The 18691-nt window shown below is 42.8% G+C and overlaps 2 protein-coding genes across 3 annotated transcripts in view; one reads left to right on the forward strand and one right to left on the reverse strand.

Annotated features, from left to right (window-relative positions):
- Positions 1–781, forward strand: part of LOC119379069 (zinc transporter ZIP13) — a 61557-nt gene extending 60776 nt beyond the window's left edge. Inside the window, exon 7 of the mRNA XM_037648231.2 lies at positions 587–781. Within this exon, the coding sequence (XP_037504159.1) occupies positions 587–662 (76 nt within the window). The 3' untranslated portion in view covers positions 663–781. The remainder of the gene's footprint in view (positions 1–586) is intronic.
- Positions 723–18659, reverse strand: LOC119379067 (cytochrome c oxidase assembly protein COX15 homolog). Of its 2 annotated transcripts, XM_037648227.2 has the most exons (7): positions 18239–18659; positions 18067–18135; positions 17858–18000; positions 17646–17765; positions 12688–13261; positions 7937–8050; positions 723–939 (listed from the first exon to the last, which is right to left on the reverse strand). In XM_037648227.2, exons 1-7 carry the CDS (start codon positions 18290–18292, stop codon positions 799–801), a joined length of 1215 nt encoding a protein of 404 aa, XP_037504155.1. In that variant the 5' UTR covers positions 18293–18659; the 3' UTR covers positions 723–798. The 2 variants fall into 2 exon arrangements, with proteins under 2 accessions (XP_037504155.1, XP_037504157.1); XM_037648229.2 differs by lacking the exon at positions 18067–18135 and having other exon boundaries at positions 18239–18658.
- Positions 18660–18691: the final 32 nt, after the last annotated feature.

An 18691-nucleotide genomic window follows, 5' to 3' on the forward strand; every position in this document is an offset into this window, starting at 1 on the left:
GCCGATCGGTAGGTGAGGCTCCTGAGAACACGCAAGCCAAACATCATAGCGCAGCACGCGGCCTGGGATTTACAATAAATTCTCAAAGTCAGCTAAAAATCGTTTCCTTTTCTCTCAACAAATGATGCTATTGACTCAAAATCACTGCGTCACTGACACAAGTTCCACACCATTGGCTAATTTGAACATGGCGCGCTCGGTGTTACTGTGGCCGCCGCGGGAGGCTGTCACTTGCCCGCACGTCACATACCTTCTTCCCCCATGCCACCCTCCCTGCTTAGCGTCCAGCACTTTCGTCGGGGCAAGAGAAGAGAGAAAGCAATTACAGCGTGCGACAAATCTTTGTAACTATGCTTATACTGGACGCATTCTAAAAATTTTTTGCGATTTTTGTCGATTCTTGAGGAAATAAGCTCCTTTAGAGAAGCCATTCCATGGCTACTTTGAAAAGTATTGCAAGGCCCCTTTAACTGCAAGTTCAAGGCATATCTTGGCACTTTACAGCATTACAGTTAGAGGAATACCTAACTAAATAGTAGTTTCTAAGTAACGACAGCAGCGTTTTTTCTTTTTTTTTTTCCCACAGGGAATCAAGCAAGCAGCTGGGGTGTGTATGCAGTGGAATTGCTGTGATGGCAGCTATGCAAGCATTTCTGGATTAGTATCCAGACCATATAAAACAAGGTGCCCAAAACTAGTCACCGAGCCAGTCATGGACCAAGTCACTTCTTGGAAGTTTTATTCTTGTCACGTGGTACAATAATACATACTTTAGCAAACTCAGGTGGCCTTGCGCATTCACTTTGGTATCCTCCTGAGCAGCTTGAGCTCGTGGGTTAGCCACAGGGCCACCGAGAGCAGGGTGACTGCTCCTGCCTGGTGTGATGATGCGAGTGATACAGGAACATATGTTAGGAGGGTGGAGACTCCCAGGGTAGCCTGGAAATTAAACACCACAGTGCTTCAGCAGTGTCTAAATAGAGTAATCTATCCAAATCTTGAAGCTGCACTTTTGGCTGCAAGGGCAGCAATGGACATGGAGATTCCCTTCAAGTGAACAACAGCGCAGGTGGAGAGACTACCATGCACACAATAGGAACAGGATTTCTTGCTCTGCCAATGCAGTGATGCATTCATTCTCCATACTGTACCATTTGAACTTTGAACTTTGAACTTTATTTTGAAATTGAAATACAAATGATAAATTGCATGTGTTATATACAAATACAGAAGGAGGTCTCAAAGTCGTAAGACTGTGAGTGAGACCTCCTATAAAATCATTAATCAGAGATACAACGCAATAGTAACAGTGGTAAGGATAGAAAAATTAAGATAAACAAAATATACAGATAAGTACGAAATAGCGAATATAAGTTATACAAATGTGTAGATAAGCACGAAAAAAACTAACACAAAAAATGCAAACACATTCGCTCAGTATAATATCAAGCATTATGACGGTAAGGAAAGAAAAATTGAGATATACAAAATATATAGATAAGCACGAGATAGGGACTATAAGTTATACAAAATATGAAGATAAGCACAAAATAACACAAAAATGCTATAACATACTCTGTATAATATTAAGCACTATGAATTTAAGCACTTGAATCAGTGGGCACGGCGAAGCGGCTGGAACTATGTCGCTCATCAGGAATTACTTTTTTGCTGTACAGGTTTTCCTGACAGTTGCAACTTCGACGGCAGCCGAAAGCTTCGACGGCAGTGATTACCAGCATGTGCCGATCAGCGACAACAACCGCACGTGTTCTGTGACAACAGCTATATTGGACGACGTCACGGGAGCCTACCAGTGGTATCAACGCAAGTCGACGACGTCACAAGCCTCAGACTGCATAAAAGGCGATCTCAGCGATTCCTCTTCAGTGGGCACGGCGAAGCGGCTGGAACTATGTCGCTCATCAGGAATTACTTTTTTGCTGTACAGGTTTTCCTGACAGTTGCAACTTCGACGGCAGCCGAAAGCTTCGACGGCAGTGATTACCAGCATGTGCCGATCAGCGACAACAACCGCACGTGTTCTGTGACAACAGCTATATTGGACGACGTCACGGAGCCTACCAGTGGTATCACGCAAGTCGACGACGTCACAAGCCTCAGACTGCATAAAGGCGATCTTCAGCGATTCCTCTTCAGTGGGCACGGCGAAGCGGCTGGAACTATGTCGCTCATCAGGAATTACTTTTTTGCTGTACAGGTTAGTTGTTCTCATTCTAAGGTTAGATCTGGGGATGAACTCTTACTTCTTGTTGTGCCGAGCCCACGCACTTGCATGATGATTGCATATGATTGCTACCTTGTCTGTGTACTATTGTTGTGCGGAGACGTTGAGGAAAACCCAGGTCCCAGTGTTGAAGAGATGTTTCAAACTATCTTGCAGGGACAAAATGACATTCGCACAGAATTACAGGCGATAAAGAATCGTCTTGAATCAACTGAATCTGCAGTTAGTAGTTTTTGGGAATCGTCTAGGTATTCTCGAAAAAGATGTGAAGCAACTACACATACAGGTTCGTTCTATCGAAACTTTGCGGCCAACGATTTTGAACGTCGAGAAAAGAATCAGTTCACAACATGATAAGCTGGTTGAACTTGAAGATCGTAGCCGCCGGTCTAATCTGGTCGTGTTCGGGATCCCTGAGACACCTAATGAATCAGAAACCGCATTGCGCACTAAGATTATCACAGAGGTTTTTCAGAATAAAATGGGTGTTAACTGCTCGTCAGTTGCACGAATTCATCGGTTGGGTAATCAGGCACGCAGCGACCAGTTATTCTTTACTTCCAGGATTTTCGCGAGAAACAAGCAGTGCTGCGCAATACTGGTAAACTGAGAGGGACGCGCATATATGTTCAAAATGATTATAGCGCAGAAACACTTCGAAGCGTAAACTTCTCTGGCAAGAAGCTAAGCGAGATATGGAAGCTGGTAAACGGTAACTTTAATACACGAGAAGTTGCGCGTAGATAATCAATTTTACACATGGGATGACGCCTCAAACTCCAGGAAAATTATTTCACCTGTGGCTGCCTCGACGGGAGATAGCTAGCGATCAAGGAACCATGAACTCCGTATGCTATCACTGAATGCAAGGAGCATAGTCAATAAAATAGATAAACTAGAACATCTGTTACTTTTGTATGATCCGCACATCACAGTCATTACAGAAACCTGGTTACATGATGGTATTCGTGACGATGAAGTTGTCCCGCCCGGCTATAATATATGCAGACGTGACAGAGGCACCAGGGGTGGTGGTCTTGCCGTTATAACAAAGGATTCCATTAATGTGTATCTCGAGGAGCAAATTGATGCACATGAAAGTTTACTTTTAAAAGTTTCGTCGCATGGTATTTCGTTTTTTCTTTGTGCTGTTTATCGTGCTCCTGATGCCCCGGATTCCTTTATGTCAAGCCTTTATGATTATCTATTCAAAGTAAGTGGAAGAGACATTATTGTAACAGGAGACTTTAATTTACCAAACTTTAACTGGAACTCTTTTGCTTACGGTGTTTCACCCTCTTGCGATTCAATATTAGACCTTATGTTCACTCATAACTTAGAACAGCAAGTAAAAAGCCCAACTCGGGATAGTACAATGTTAGACTTGTTGTTTACTTCTGAAAGATTTAATGAAGCAACTGTGACAGTGGAATCCGGTATATCAGATCATCGATTACTATCGTTCTCGTGGTCTGTTTCCCGTTGCCATAAAAGTGGTCCTCCCAAGGACGCCCTCGTAAGGGACTTTGAGAGGGCAGATGATGTTGCTATCATTGATTACCTGGACAGGCACCTTAACACTAACATAGAAAATGTTGAGACATCATGGCAGCGGTTCTCTGCGGTAATCAAATACTGTATTGAAAGTTATATCCCTCTTCAGAAAATTCGCAGGGAGCGTGCAAAACCCGTGGATTAATCGTGAGCTAATACATTTGAAGCGTAGGATTAAAAGACTTAGGAAAAAGCATAAAACCCATTTACCTGAGTTTGTTGAACTTAAAGAAAAGCTCTCAACGAATTTGAATGCAGCCAGGCAAAACTTTTTTAATAATCGGCTCGCTGAATTCGTTAAATCTGAACCTAAAAAATTCTGGCGTCATTTAAGTGAAAGAAATGAAGAAATTGACAAAATAAAAGTGAATAATGACCTTATAACAGAACCCAGGGCTATCTGTGATACATTTAATAATTATTTTCAGTCGGTTTTCTCTGAGTCCGATGGGGAAGGGCCTACTGGACGCTTTACTGACTCGGAGTGTGATTTAGTATAACGTGTGAGGGTATAATGAACATGCTGCTTAATTTGAGCAATAAAAAATCTGTAGGGCCTGATGGAATTCCGAATGCTTTTCTTAGACGTTACGCTGAGCAGTTATCACAACCATTAGCTAACCTCTTCAGCCAGTCTATTACTACTGGTAAGGTTCCGACTGATTGGCTTAAAGCAAGGGTTGTACCTATACACAAAAAGGTGACCGGTTACTGGTTTCGAACTACAGGCCAGTTTCTATTACCTGTTCCTGCTGTAAACTGCTTGAACATGTAGTAGCTAAATATATAAACAATTTTTTAGCAAACAAAAAAATCCTCACATGCCATCAACATGGTTTCCGTAAAGGATTATCCACGATTACACAGCTTATCACAACCGTTCATGATTTTCATGCGTTTTGGATCTTGCAGGACAAGTCGATGTACTGTTCTTAGATTTCAGCAAGGCATTTGATAAAGTGCCTCATGGGAAGTTGTTGTACAAACTGCAGCAAATAGGGCTACCAAGGTTCATTATCCAGTGGATAGCTGCTTACCTTTCTAATCGTGTGCAGTTTGTTGCAATAAAAAACTCTGAGTCAGCGGTGCTCCATGTCAGTTCTGGTGTTCCCCAAGGAAGTGTCCTGGGTCCACTGTTATTTCTAATCTATGTGAATGACTTGGTCGATGTTGTACCCAGGATGTAGGCATTAGATTATTTGCAGACGACTGTATTTTGTTCAAAAATATATCCTCTACGGCTGATCAAAACATTTTACAGACAGCGCTAATGGCAATAGATGATTGGTGTAGTAGGTGGGATATGGTGCTGAATTCCGAGAAAACTGTTCTGCTACGCATTACGAGGAAGAAACAGCCCGTCATCTTCCCCTATATTCTTCATGACTGTCCAGTGTTACAAGTAGATAAATATAAATATTTAGGCATTACTCTCAGCTGCAACCTTACTTGGACACCACACATAACAGACATTTGCACAAAAGCGATCCGTAAATTATGGTTTTTAAAAAGAAAATTAAAACATGCTCCCTCAAGCGTAAAGCTTTTGGCATATAAAACTTTCATTTTATCTAAGCTCGAATATGCTGCAGTCATATGGGATCCTTTTACAAAAAAGGACATTATGCTTCTTGAAAAAGTGCAACGTAAGGCGATCAGATTTATTTTTAACAAGTATAGAAGACTCGACTCACCTAGTTCACTAATGCAGTTACACAAGATTCCTTTGTTAGAAACAAGAAGAAAGTTGAGCCGTTTAACGTTTTTACATAAAATTATAGTCAGGAAAAATTACAATAAATGTACCATGTTGTGTCCAACCAGCTACTGCTAGGACAACCCGTCGTAGACATGACCGATCATTGGCGCCCATATTTGCACGAACTAATGCCTACAAACATAGTTACTTTCCTAGAACAGTCACAGATTGGAATTCACTGCCTCAGGAGATTTTTACCGCTGAAAATTTTGTTACGTCACTGGAAAATTATCTCTTTGGTGTCTAGCGTCCCAAATGTCATAATGTTGTTTCACAGACGTGATGCCTCTTTTAGCGTTCTCATGTTCGTCTTTTCTTTCTTTCTTTTTGCTGCGTCACTGGAAAATTATCTTGTTGGTGTATAGCGTTCCCATATGTTTGTAATCTTGTTGTTGCACAGACGTGATGCCTCTTTTATCGCAAGAATGATAGTGTTCTTTTGTTTGCAACAAAGTCATGTATTCTTGTTTTTGCTGTAACCATTCACTGATGTTTTCTTTTGCCACTCCTGCTTGGACCAGGAATGTTGGTCCGCAGTATGTTTAAATAATAAATAAATAAATAAATTAATAAGTGCGAACGCAAGCCTTTTTTAAACATTCGGGATCTATTTTTGATCTCCAAAGGTAAAGAATTCCACAAGGATACAGACGAAAATTTTATGGTAAACTTGCCATAATTAGTCCTGGGTTTTTTGGGTAAAGGACGTTATTAGCCTTTGCAAACCGAGTAGATGACGCCTGAGGAAACAGGCGTCATCTACTCGTTTGCATCTTTTGCATCTTAAGAGGTTCTAAATTTGGAAAGCAGATATGCAAGTACCACAGGCTTTTTCAGCTTGTGCCACAGATGTGGGGCTATTCTGACTACTGTACATTGCCGATTATAAGTCGACCCCCCAACTTGCAACTCCTTCTAGGGAAAAAAAAAGTTGGCTCCAAACACAGGCTCATGCTGCAGCCATAGCTCGCCAATAAATTTTTCAGAAGAGGGAGTGATGCAAAGGAACATTTATTTGCCTGTGAAACATCACTTACGACTCGTCGTTGCTTGAGAGAAGGACACAGTCATGGTCAGTGCCATCGTGTGAGCCACTGCTGCTGCTCGCTGTCGGAACGGGTGCCGGTGGTACTGAGATGCCGCACGTGGAACACGCCGCGCGGACCATGTCAGTTGGCAGTCCATACCAGGCATCGTTGACAGTACATGTTTTGCTTCAATATCATCGTAGCAAACACTCAGGCTCTTACTTCTCTGGTCGTGAACCCAATCTCGAAGCGCCTCCTCAACGGCAGGGTACTGTCCAGACTTCAATCCGCGAAAGGAACGGCGTGTAGCAGTGCACGCGAAGATCTTGGTCGTTTGTTTTCTCCATTCCCTCACGCACTTTTCCGACACATCAAACTTGCGCCCTGCTTCAACGTTGCTTTCCGACTCTGCGTAGAAGATTGCTTGCCTCTTGAAAGCAGTGCTGTACTGCTGCCAGCGTAGCGGTGGCATCTTGGCATCCGTTTGGCATCGTCGCAAATCGCGCACACCACTGCTCGCAAGCGAAGCAAAATGCAGAAATGGCGAACAGGCGTGAGTGCAAAAAGACGCGAAGATGCTTGTGGGTGCATGTGACTGGTCATGTGGTTTAGTTCTCCGCAAAGTGTTGCCAGCCCACACGGTGCTGCCAGCTTTTCTGTGGAACGCCGATGGTATGTCAACGAATCGTTTGTACTGTATGAAAACAAAACTGCAGGGCGCATCGCAAGATAAATTCCTCTTTATTTATAGAGCATCGTTCGCCCTCTATCAAAGGTTTGAAATGCTGCTTTCAAGACCGTGTTTCCCAAGCAGTTCGCATTAATGCCGCGCGGCGGTGATTTTTAAATGCGCTCCGTAATTTCGCTATAGTAGTTTCGCAATCGTCATGGCAGATCGCAAAAAATGTCTGGCTCCGGAAGTGGCGCGCACGCGTTGGGAGATAGCTGTTGCCGCGACTCTGCTGCCTCTGCGGCTGATGTTATCGATGCATCGAACAGCAGGAAATCCGAGGACGACGACCTTTCGTCGGACCCCACAGATAAGTCGACTTTACGATTTCGCATATAGGTCGACTCCGATTATAGGTCGACCCCCGAACTTTGGAAGGTCATTTTATGAAAAAAAAACATCGACTTATAATCGGCAATATACGGTAATAGGCATCACTTTTGCAATACCAGGCCTATTAAGAAAAATGTTTTCACAAGACGCAGCACTTCCCCTGCTAGATGCTCATTTAGTTCTCAAAGGCAACAGCCATATTTAACTATTCAAGAGCCAAAGCTTTTACATAGTCTGGCTGCAAAACATTAAGTGGTACGACAGTTGCCCTACACCTCTCTTACTTGGAGCCAAGCTGCAGCTAGAAGACAGTGCAGTGCTTTCCTTGCACGCGGCGGTAGTGGCTGCCTTCTGCCCCAAAGCCAGAGGCCAGTCACAAGGAGCACCACACTTTCACCCTGCAAAAAAATCAGTTTGGTCGATCAAGTCTTTTCTTGTTCTTAAAACAAAATTAACATAAAAGTAAAGTTAAGCACTTTTTCTTGAACACAAACACTTGACAAATCTCAGTGTCCCCTCATTCTCAAGATAGGAGAGTTAGGGAAAAAAAAAGGTCTAATTCAAAGGCACCCCATTTATATTTGTATCTGGGGACATGGCGCTCAACTCTACAGATGGTGCCCAAAGCACATTTCCTTACAAACGTAATGCAGTACCTCCTAATGCATTGGATATAACAGCTCTGGTGGTAGTAACCTTATGGCAATGAATGTTCCATGGTCGGCTCTTAAGAAATTGATCTTGAAGCCATAAATTTAATGCAGCAAGAATCTTAGTTTTTGCACACCAACTTTCTTTTTCTGCAGCACACAGTATTACAATGCGGCAGAACAGCGCAGACAACCGGACAAAAAACATACAGGCATAGGTTGACAAACTCACTCATGGGTCTGAGTCCGGTAGAGGGAAATTTTCGTGAGTCTGAGTCCGAGTGAGCCCTAAGTGCAAGATATATTTCTTGAGTGAGTGTGAGTGAGCTTCACACTTTTTTGCTGACCTATGGTTCTATCTACACAACTTCAGCATTAGTATCAGCCTTATGTCGGCTCACGTTTATACTCCCGCCTACTCACACATACTTCACATACGCCAGCTCAATATTTATTAATCAGAGGCGTGAGTTACGTAGAAGGGAGAGGGGTGCAAGTTGACCTCCTCCTGCAAGCTCTTTCACAGGAAGTTATTGATAAAAATATCTCGTGTGAGTCACCACTTTCAATAAAAAATGTCCTTACTGGATTGCAGCCACTGATATCTCGTATTTGAAGATTCGAGATCAAAAGGCGCCAAGTAGAGCACCAAATATGCGAGATATTGGTGTTAAAGAGCACTGACACCATGGTCAAAAAATCCAATTATACGCTAACGGACTCATGAGTCGACTCACTCAGAGTCACTCAGACTCGGATAGAACCATGAGTCTGAGTGAGCACGAATGGGTAATATTTTGGCGAGATTGACTCCGAGTGAGTCCAGCTGAGAAAAATTTTGGTGAGTCTGAGTCCGAGTGAGCTCTAAGGGCAAAATATATTTCATGAGTGAGTCTGAGTGAGTTCCGCATTTTTTGCTGAGCTAAGCATACAGGACACAGTGCCGACTGACCAGTTGATAGTTAGCGCTGTGTCCTGTATGTTCTTTGTCCTGTTTTCTGCGCTCTTCTGCCACAATGTTCATGAACCAACTAGCACACCTAAGAACCCTTGTATATTTAAATGCTTTGCTGAAGGTTAAGCAGTATGCATACTTCCAGCCAGCATTCGATAATAATTATAGATAAGAATTATAAACTTTGAAGCTTTTATAGCCAGGTAGGCAACAGCCGCCCGGTACCCCCCCCTCCCTTGCACCCTAACAACACAACCAGGAAAAAGTGTGGCGCTGCACATTCCAGAAAATTTTCTTAACATATGGAGATCACCCATCACAAACATTTTTTTCTGTAATAATGGATACTGTGAATACTATTTAGGCTATGAGTGCATATGGCAGGTAACCGGTGTCTATACAAAGCGACAGAATGGATGTTACAGTAAGAGATGCACAGTCGAGGATGTCAAGGAATTAGGTGCAGTGATGAAATGAGGAAGCTTGCATGCATAAGAGCCAAGGGTAATTGGTAGGGCTCCGTGTTTTCGGATAAATCCGAAAAAATCCGATGAACACTCACCGGTAAAATTTTTGACAATTCGGATTTATCCGACAAACTCCGATTTTAAAAGGGCATTTTCAAAGCTGAGAACGATCGATCGAAAGGAGTGCACCGCCATCAGCGGCAGCTACCTAGTAAAATATGCTCGCGTCTATAACAACAAGCTTTAAGGTTGTGATACAAACAAACGTAGGTGTTTAGTATTTAAGTATTTGTGCTTGTATGTATATCTGTTTGTGTGTTCAAACCTTCCAGACATCTAAAATACACTTAGTGTGTTCGCAGATTTTCGTGTTCAGATTAGAGCTGTGCGAATAGCAAAATTTTGGGTGCAAAGCGAATTCGAATATTGAAGTGTGAGTGCAAATCGAATCGAATATTTTTCGAATATTTCTCGAATATTTTTCGAATACTTCGAAGCGAAACTGCAGAAAAAAAAGTTAAGTGAGGATTACTAAGCATATTCTTATGAGATAGCAACATGAAAGTGTTTCTTTTCACTAGGTTGATGAAGCACTGGTGGGGTGGTGTTTCATAATTCTCATCAAGAATGAGGCAATATAGAGGCCGAATTCTATTTATGTACATGATTTGGTGCAACCAAAGTGTTGCTGACAACACTTTACACGTGATAGGCAAAGGTGCCATTTCCTCAGCCTCTCCTCCTCTTTCAACTTCTGTGGGAGCCCAACTGATGTGGTGGACAAGGGTGCGCTCCCTTCAAGTCCGGAGTTCCAAATCTGCCTCGTAGACATCGATATATAAGAACATCTGAAATTTTGGATGCTAAAAAACTTCGGCGTCCGATTTTCCGGACTTCCTGCCCAAATTTCAGGCCAAAAACAGCATTAATTGAGCCCCCAACTCTGCCACATCTTTCATCTTCATGTTGGAACCAGCGTTTTCTTGAGTTAGTACATTTGTGACCGTAGCGAAGCTTGAAAGGCAGCTTTGCCGCAATACGGGGGTGTGATGAGGTGAAGCATATTGAAAATCTAGGGACCACTTTCAATCGGACGTTGTGTCTTGGCAAAGTTCGACTGTAACGGAGCTTGAAAGGCAGCTTTACCGTAATACCGGGGTCTGATGAGGTGAAGCATATTGACAATCTAGGGACTACTTCCAATCGGACGTTGACTGTCTTTTAGCAAAGTTCGACCGTAGCGGAGCTTGAAAGGCAGCCTTGCCGCAATACCGGGGTGTGATGAGGTGAAGCATATTAAAAATCTAGGGACCACTTTCAATCGGACGTTGACTGTCTCTTGGAAAAGTTCGACAGTAACGGAGCTTGAAAGGTAGCTTTTCCGCAATACGAGTGTGTAATGAGGTGAAGCATATTGATAATCTGAAGGGGCACTTTATATCGCACGTTGACTGTATTTGTTTTTGGAAAGTTCGAATAGTTCAAATAGTAAAATTCCAGTGCGAATCGAATCGCAAACACTATTCGAAAAATATTCGAAATTTCGAATATTCGCACACCCCTAGTTCAGATATAATTTCATTTAAGATTTAAGACTTGTATTAACAGGGTAAATGAATAGGAAGTGAGAAAAAATGAAAGGATGGAGAAATAGGATTATGAGCAACAATGCAGCGTATTTTCATTGGAAGTAAAATGAATACGAACACATTGCAATAACTTGTAATGCAGAATTAAACACTGAATTTTGGAGAATTGGAGATTTACGAGAAATAAACTCTAATAAACGCTGAATTTCCTCCCAAGAAATAAACTCCGAAAAACACCCTCCGAAATTCAAGGAAAATAAACTCCAAAAACACGGAGCCCTAGTAATTGGAGATTCCTTGGGAAAGGCCTTTGTCTTGCAGTAGACATAGTGATGATAACGGCATAGTGGGACTTTTCCTGGACATACCATGGTGGTCACTGTGGGAATTTTAACACGAAAGTGTTTTATGCTGGGGTCCATCAAGACTTCAGTGAAGTATTTCTGTCACGGAAATGACGTAGGAAAATTGTACACAATCAGATGGCAAAGAAAAAAAGTTCCGTCAACGGGCATCGAACCCACGACCGCTCGGTCCGCAACAACAGATGCCGGGCGCGCTATCCACTGCGCCATGGTCACAGACTCTAGAGGCTTTACAAACGCGCCTTTTATATCTACCACTCTCCCGGTCGATGGGGTGGTCTCGCCCTCTGGGAGCGGCAAAGTAAAGTAATTCATCATTACTGTGGCATCCGCAATTAGTACCTGCAACGCGTTACACGTCCGTCCCATTCGGCGCGTTCCCACTAGAACTTCAATTTTTGTCAATGCCTTAACACACTGCGAGGTGGCGACCTCAGCACAAGCGTTGTAAAAGCGTCGGCCTCGCTCATAGCATCACGCTAATCCAAACCAAAAATAGCTCTGCGACTCACGCTTGCCTCACCTGGCTGTAACATCGCGTTCCCCGCTCACGCGCTCGCTCCGAGAAAAAGCGTGGCCGGGCTACCGGGGCGGCACGACGCGCTTTGCGTTTCCCTCTAGTCCGGCCGTGGTGTTCAATCACATTTTAACATGTTACACATGCCACATGCTACACCTGCCAGACATCAATAGACATTGTGCAAACTCTCTTATATCAATGTACAGCAAACATTCTGTTACTTCTATGAGGGCACGTTTTACTTTCGTGTTATTCAGATTCCTATGACAGAGGGATCAACCACGTTTTTTTTTTCGGTTCAGCCATTATCAAATATGGCTTGAATCCTGTCAATAGTGTTCACAAATAAAGCATTACTCATCATCGAGTAAAGTATTAACTAGCCAATCCTTTTAATTTTACTCCTATCTGGCAATAACAACTAGACAATGTGCCACTCACTATTATCATGCTAGAAAACAAGCCTACAATGAGAAAATACAAGTTTACCAGTAATCGGTGGTCAAATTGGGCTGTTGTTGGGTTTTCGGTGAAGTTGCGCAGCTTGGGTTCAAGTGCCATTATATCAGAAGGCACCCAGCGATCAGCCATCTTGGGAAAGGAGTTGTAGACAAGGCCTGCTCGCAAACCTGCCACAATTGCACCCGACATGGCCGTGACAAACACCAAGCTGAGGACTCCATGGGCGCACTTCTGCATGGTTCTTGACAGCAGTGCGGGAGCATGCATGGGCCGGGTTGACAGGTGGGAGATGCCAGACCAAAATGCCAGGCTGTACCAGACCAATGCAGTACCTAGGTGAGCAGCCAACCGGTACTGGCTTACATGGGGTTGGTCCTGGAGGCCACTTTTAACCATGTACCAACCCAGGAACCCCTGAAAAGCCAGCCCCACAGCTAGAAGGCTGATGTGCACCTTGGCCCGGCGACTCAGGCAGCCCCGCCACCAGAACCAGGCGGCACCAGTGTAAAACACTGCACCAATAGTGCGGCCCCACATACGGTGAAGGTATTCAATGTACCAAATGCGCTTGAACTCGGCCAGTGTCATCTCCTGGTTGAACCTACACAAGCCGAGAAAAGCAGCAGAGAAAATAATGAGTTCAGCATCATGAAGCAGCAGGAAGATCACTATAGGCACCACAGTAGGCACAATTCTAAACAAACTGTAATCTCTATTGAAAAAGATTTCAGAGAAGAGCGTGATAGCGACAACAAACTGTGACCAACAACTTATATTATTATTGTTAACACAAATATTTGAGCTAACTGGTGTGAAAATTCAGAATCCGTTACAGTTACAGAGCAGAGTCATGGACATGAGCAGTGAAAACCATCTGAACATTGACTACACATACAACTAAGCTGAATAAAAGTCTTCAGTATACTGCAGTATTTCATGCGTATCACCAAAATAAGACATAACCTGCAGAATGTCACTGTACTTACACTTATAAAATGTACTGTGACAGATACATATCCCCTTTGTAATGTCACTAATTGCATGCTTTCATTACACTTTCTTTCTCAATGCAGAAGTATTCATAAATTTCCCTACAACTATGCACCAGAAACATGTGGAGACACTAATAATATGCTGGAACTTGTGCATGCATGGGCACCAACACTAATGCTTAGCCAAATTCCCCAACTGCTGCTAACTCCTGCAGAGCTGCCCAATGCCCAAGTTATTCATTACAGACTTTACCACTACATATGTTAATAAGCATGGTTTAAATGCAAGTATGTTTAACACATCCTGACCTGAAGGCTTCTAGAATGATATCTGGTCATATCATAAGGTATACAAGAAGAAAATACACATTTTGTACGTTCATCCATTGCTCTTGAATGCTTTGAAATAACTGCATCCAGAGAAAGATTCACTTGGTGTATGTTTATGTATGTATGTATGCATGCTGTAAGTGGACACACGTACACACAGTGTCCCACCTAACTCAGGCAAAGTTAATCATAAAAAGAGATAAAGAGCTATGACAATGAAACCAATGGTGTTTTTTTAGGCACTGCCCTACCCAAACTGGTGACCCTTTCTGTAAGAATTGATGACCTCATTAGTGAAGATTAGTTACTGAAATGACTAATTACTGTCATAATTGACTAAACTCACATGTCAAATTGTACATCACATTTGAAGGCATCATGTTCATCTCCCTACATCTTTCCTAGTTGATTTTTTTATGTATTAAAGTTTTGGTGCACAATGCGGAAAAGAGAGCAAACTGGGTGTGCGACAGCAGTGCTCTTGAGAGGAGTTCTTGAAAAACTGTCTACTCAGAGGCTTACTTGGCAAATACGAAAAAGTGACAAGGTGGCTGTTTAGCTGCTGGTTGCTGCTATGAGCAAAGCAGCTGCGTGACCCTGTATGTCAACCCTTGGTTGGAGTTATGGTAAGAAGTATTTTTAAGCCCTTTTTTGAGCATGGTACTCTCACACATAAAAGAGTCAAAGGCATGCACTCATTTCATCCAATATTCACGTTAGCAATGGAACGTGGAAAAATGGCACGTAAAGATGTAGCAAGCTCAAAACAACGCATTCAAATGTGATGTGCAGTTTGACATACGAGCTAAGGCAATTGTGCAAATATTTAGTACATTGGGCAATTATAATTTTCACTAATGAGGTAATCAAGGCTAACATAAAAGTTCACCAGTTTCGCAAGGTGGTAGCTAATAAAACACTATGGGTCCTATTGTTGTACGTCATTTCCCCTTTTTAAAATTAGCTTGTTTAGCTGGGACACGGTGTATATGCATATATGATATTCATATATACACTGTATATACATATATGGCAGGTATGACACTCCTGTAGAGTTACTGCACGGAGCTCACAGCTTCGCAAGCTTGCTGAAGAATTGAAAAATCTTTATAATCTGTTTTACAGCTGTAAGCCTTCATGATCATGAAGATGCAAGAAATGCAGGGAAAGTGAATTTTAAATAGAAGAATGAACTCATACCTAAAACCTGAAGTAGATATACACATGAATTATCACCACAAAACCTTAATTCTTGTAGTTTTGTGTAGCTGTATTGTTAACATAAAATTGTAAAATATGCTCTTTTACTTGAATCCCACGTTCAACGTTACTGGAAATATGAACAATTTGTCAGCATTTTTTGTGAGTTGCAAGTACTACTTTATGTATCTTGCTAATGCTTAATATCTGAATTTCTAGGCCTTTTCAAAATGATCACAGAACAATAATTGCATATATACATGGTTTCACTGCTGTTCTCACACGTCCTTTCAAAGATGGTTCACATAGTATTTGTGCATCACAGTATTTCTTGTACACTTCCTCAACTAAATGAAAACATCCCGAATAAAGTAGGCACACTTAATGATGTTATAAAAAGGTTCGATGTCACTAATTCAACGATGCTAAGGTTTCTAAATGCTACAAGAAGTTTATTTCAAATATTTACAACTGGATTAGGGAGCTAAAAGAGGATCCTTCGTAATTCGTTGTTCAAATGTTTCTTGTCTCTGCTCGGTTGCAGAGTCCGAAAAGCTGGCCACTCTCTCCCTCTCTCATTCTTGTTAGCGATGCCGTCTGGTTTAGCAAGGGGCAGTACAAGCATGGTCATAATCCCATTCACAGAAACATTACGCAGGTGTCCCAGTCACCCCACCTCCCCCATGGGTAGGCAGGTGTTGGCCAGAGACACCGCGACAATCCAAGCGAAAGGGATTGATTACCTTTAACAATTGATGCACTGTACTAAAGGCCAACGGCGACTAAATTTTAGACCATGTAAAAAGCTTATTTCTAGATAGTGGTGATATCGAAACCTCTGCGTGTGAAACGATGTTCGATGTACAAGCAGAAGCTTCACAAAAATGGCCATTTTTGATACCAAAGGTGAAAAAAATGTTGCCGTTACCGATCACCAGGAGTGACGCTTAATCTAGAATTCTCAAGGCTAAAGTGGCACCAGCCAAAATGTAAGGTCGTCCCAACGTTTTGAGACTGATTTAATCCCTTCCTCAGAGGTTGATTGAAGTCTTCAAAGAAATGGCATCATTTTTGCTTCTCTCATTTTATTGCGAGTTCCTACTCTCCATCGTGTTGCAAAGGCCATGAGCATACACAGCAAGGAGTGTACCCAACGAGCGGATGATGTTCCTGCGGGTGTTTTGACTATACCGTCATTCGAGGAGAAGCCTCCCTATTAGGTTGGTGTCGGATATGATTATGAAGACTCCATAGAAACTGATTACACAGTCAAGCTTCTTGGAGTTCTCAGAAGGAGTGCTGTGCTTAGCTTCCAGTTGCTGTACGTCGTTCTTGTGCTGGCGGATTCTGTCACTGAGGGTCTTGCTTTCATCAATGTAAGTGGTGGGGCACTCAGAGTGTAACACATTGTAAACAACCCCCTGGCATTTCTCCTTGAATGGTTGAGTCTTTTGGCCGTGGCAGCTGACGAGCAACTGTTGACACTGTTCTGCATGCCACCTTGATGCCTTTGCTTGCAAACACCCTGGAAAGCTGCTTGTTAAGTCCAGGAACACATGACATGGTGACACACCACAGATGTTTGCATTTAGACCTAGAATGTCAGGCTCCTCAGCATGACATCAAACATATGGCGGCACCTGCTGGAACTTGCATCATAGCTACAACCACCACGTGGGTACATCGTCTTGTCTGCTAATGTGCTGTTTAATGCCGGTGTCACAAGATCACTTTTGATCGCAATTGGGCCGATCATGATTAGTTCCTTTATGCAAGGTGCAGAAGGGAGCCAATCACTGTTGAGAAATTTGATTCCAATCTGGCTTAACCACGATCAGCAGTGCACTATGTGACAGCGGTATAAAACTAACAAGCGAGAAAGGTATAGAATAACCAGCCCTGTGGGTTTCCCAAGATTGCTTCACTGGTGTTTACTGTTACTAAAAAATTTAGCCAATATAAAAATCTGTTACAGTTGGCCTTGAAAAACCTTATAGTTAAGAAGAAAACAGCGTAACATTAAGCCACCATGTGCCAAGCAAAAATGCTGCATCTATGTTTGCAGTGTTTCGCTTTATGCCAAACACTGCTGAGACAGACAGAGCACAGCTACAATGATTTACATTCACAGTGAGTGTGTAAAAAGTATAACAGGTGTGTGCGATAAGGCAGTAAACGCATGCATCAAGAACATGCATGCTTCAGGACCACCATGACTTGCAAGCTGTGTACATCCGTACTTATTTCCTTGTATTTCAGCTGACCATAGACATACAAAAGGCAAATCCTGGATATAATTTTTTGACAGCAGCCTTTTGTTGCCTCACGAACCACCTATGTTACACTCAATTTATAGAGTAATTTGCCCTTTATTAAGAAATAAAAATGAACGAAGTCTGACAACACACTTAGCAATGCTTTCTAGGAAATGGAATTCATTGTTTTTGCAGCTCCGATACGTACGCTTTGTACTCCGGATATTCTTGGTACTTCAGAAACTCCTGCTCCCATTGCTGTTGTCCGAAAGGCGGAAATTCTGCAAATGGGTTCCAGTGTACCATTGAAAGACCAGATTTTGTCAGCCTGCATGGATGAGCACAAATATGGACACAACGTTAGGATGAACTAAGCTCGTTACAAGGTTACATGGTAGTGTACTGCAGCGCACAAACCACCTCGTGACACCTCCTAGCACGATGGAACCAAAGGCCATGCCACTGCAGGCAAGAAGCCACTTTCCTACAACTCTTTGCGACTTCTCCGTCAGCTGTTCAGTTGCTGGTTGTGCGACGGTCACTTGGAGTCGCCGGCCGATCGTCTAGAGAAACAGATGCAAAAACCGTGCGTGTAGCAACTTCACGTGTTTTTCAATGGATGCGCGCACCTGAAGGATCGGCTTGCATTTCCTATGCATCAGCATGCGATGCTGCACGTCTTCCCGAAACAAGATCGCCTGAAAACGAACAGAAAGAAGGAAAACGCACGGCCCCAGTAACATCCAATGCACCAAGAGAGAAATAATGGAAATGGTATATGCATCGTTGATGTTCACTCACTCTGCAGCCGGGTTTAAAGGCGCCCAAGTAGAAACAACGCTGTGACACATTCATTGTACACGGCCAGTTGCACGGATAGGCGGTGCCTCAGTTGTGTTAAACTGAATAATTTTCTAGAGAAACATTACAATAGTAATCACTCGAGAATCGGCTCATAGGAGGTCAGCAGCACCTTTTTAGACCGGTCACTCCGAACGACGACTTCAATAGCAGGACGCGCACGGCTTCCCTATTATTATTATTATATTTTTTTATCGATAAGCAGCGATCACACAAAAAGCATCACACCACTTCAATGTAACACCCAACTCTGCCTAGCCAAATCACAGAACACCCTTGGAACACCAGTCGAGCACGACTGAAGTTTTTGCACGCAGCCAGGGCGAAACCACGACCGGACCGGCAAAACGTGCCGCAGGCATGCCGCAGGCGTGTTTTCACGCACAAAACAAA

This window comes from Rhipicephalus sanguineus, chromosome 1 (genome assembly GCF_013339695.2).
Source record: "Rhipicephalus sanguineus isolate Rsan-2018 chromosome 1, BIME_Rsan_1.4, whole genome shotgun sequence".
In the NCBI taxonomy this organism is placed as follows: domain Eukaryota; kingdom Metazoa; phylum Arthropoda; class Arachnida; order Ixodida; family Ixodidae; genus Rhipicephalus; species Rhipicephalus sanguineus.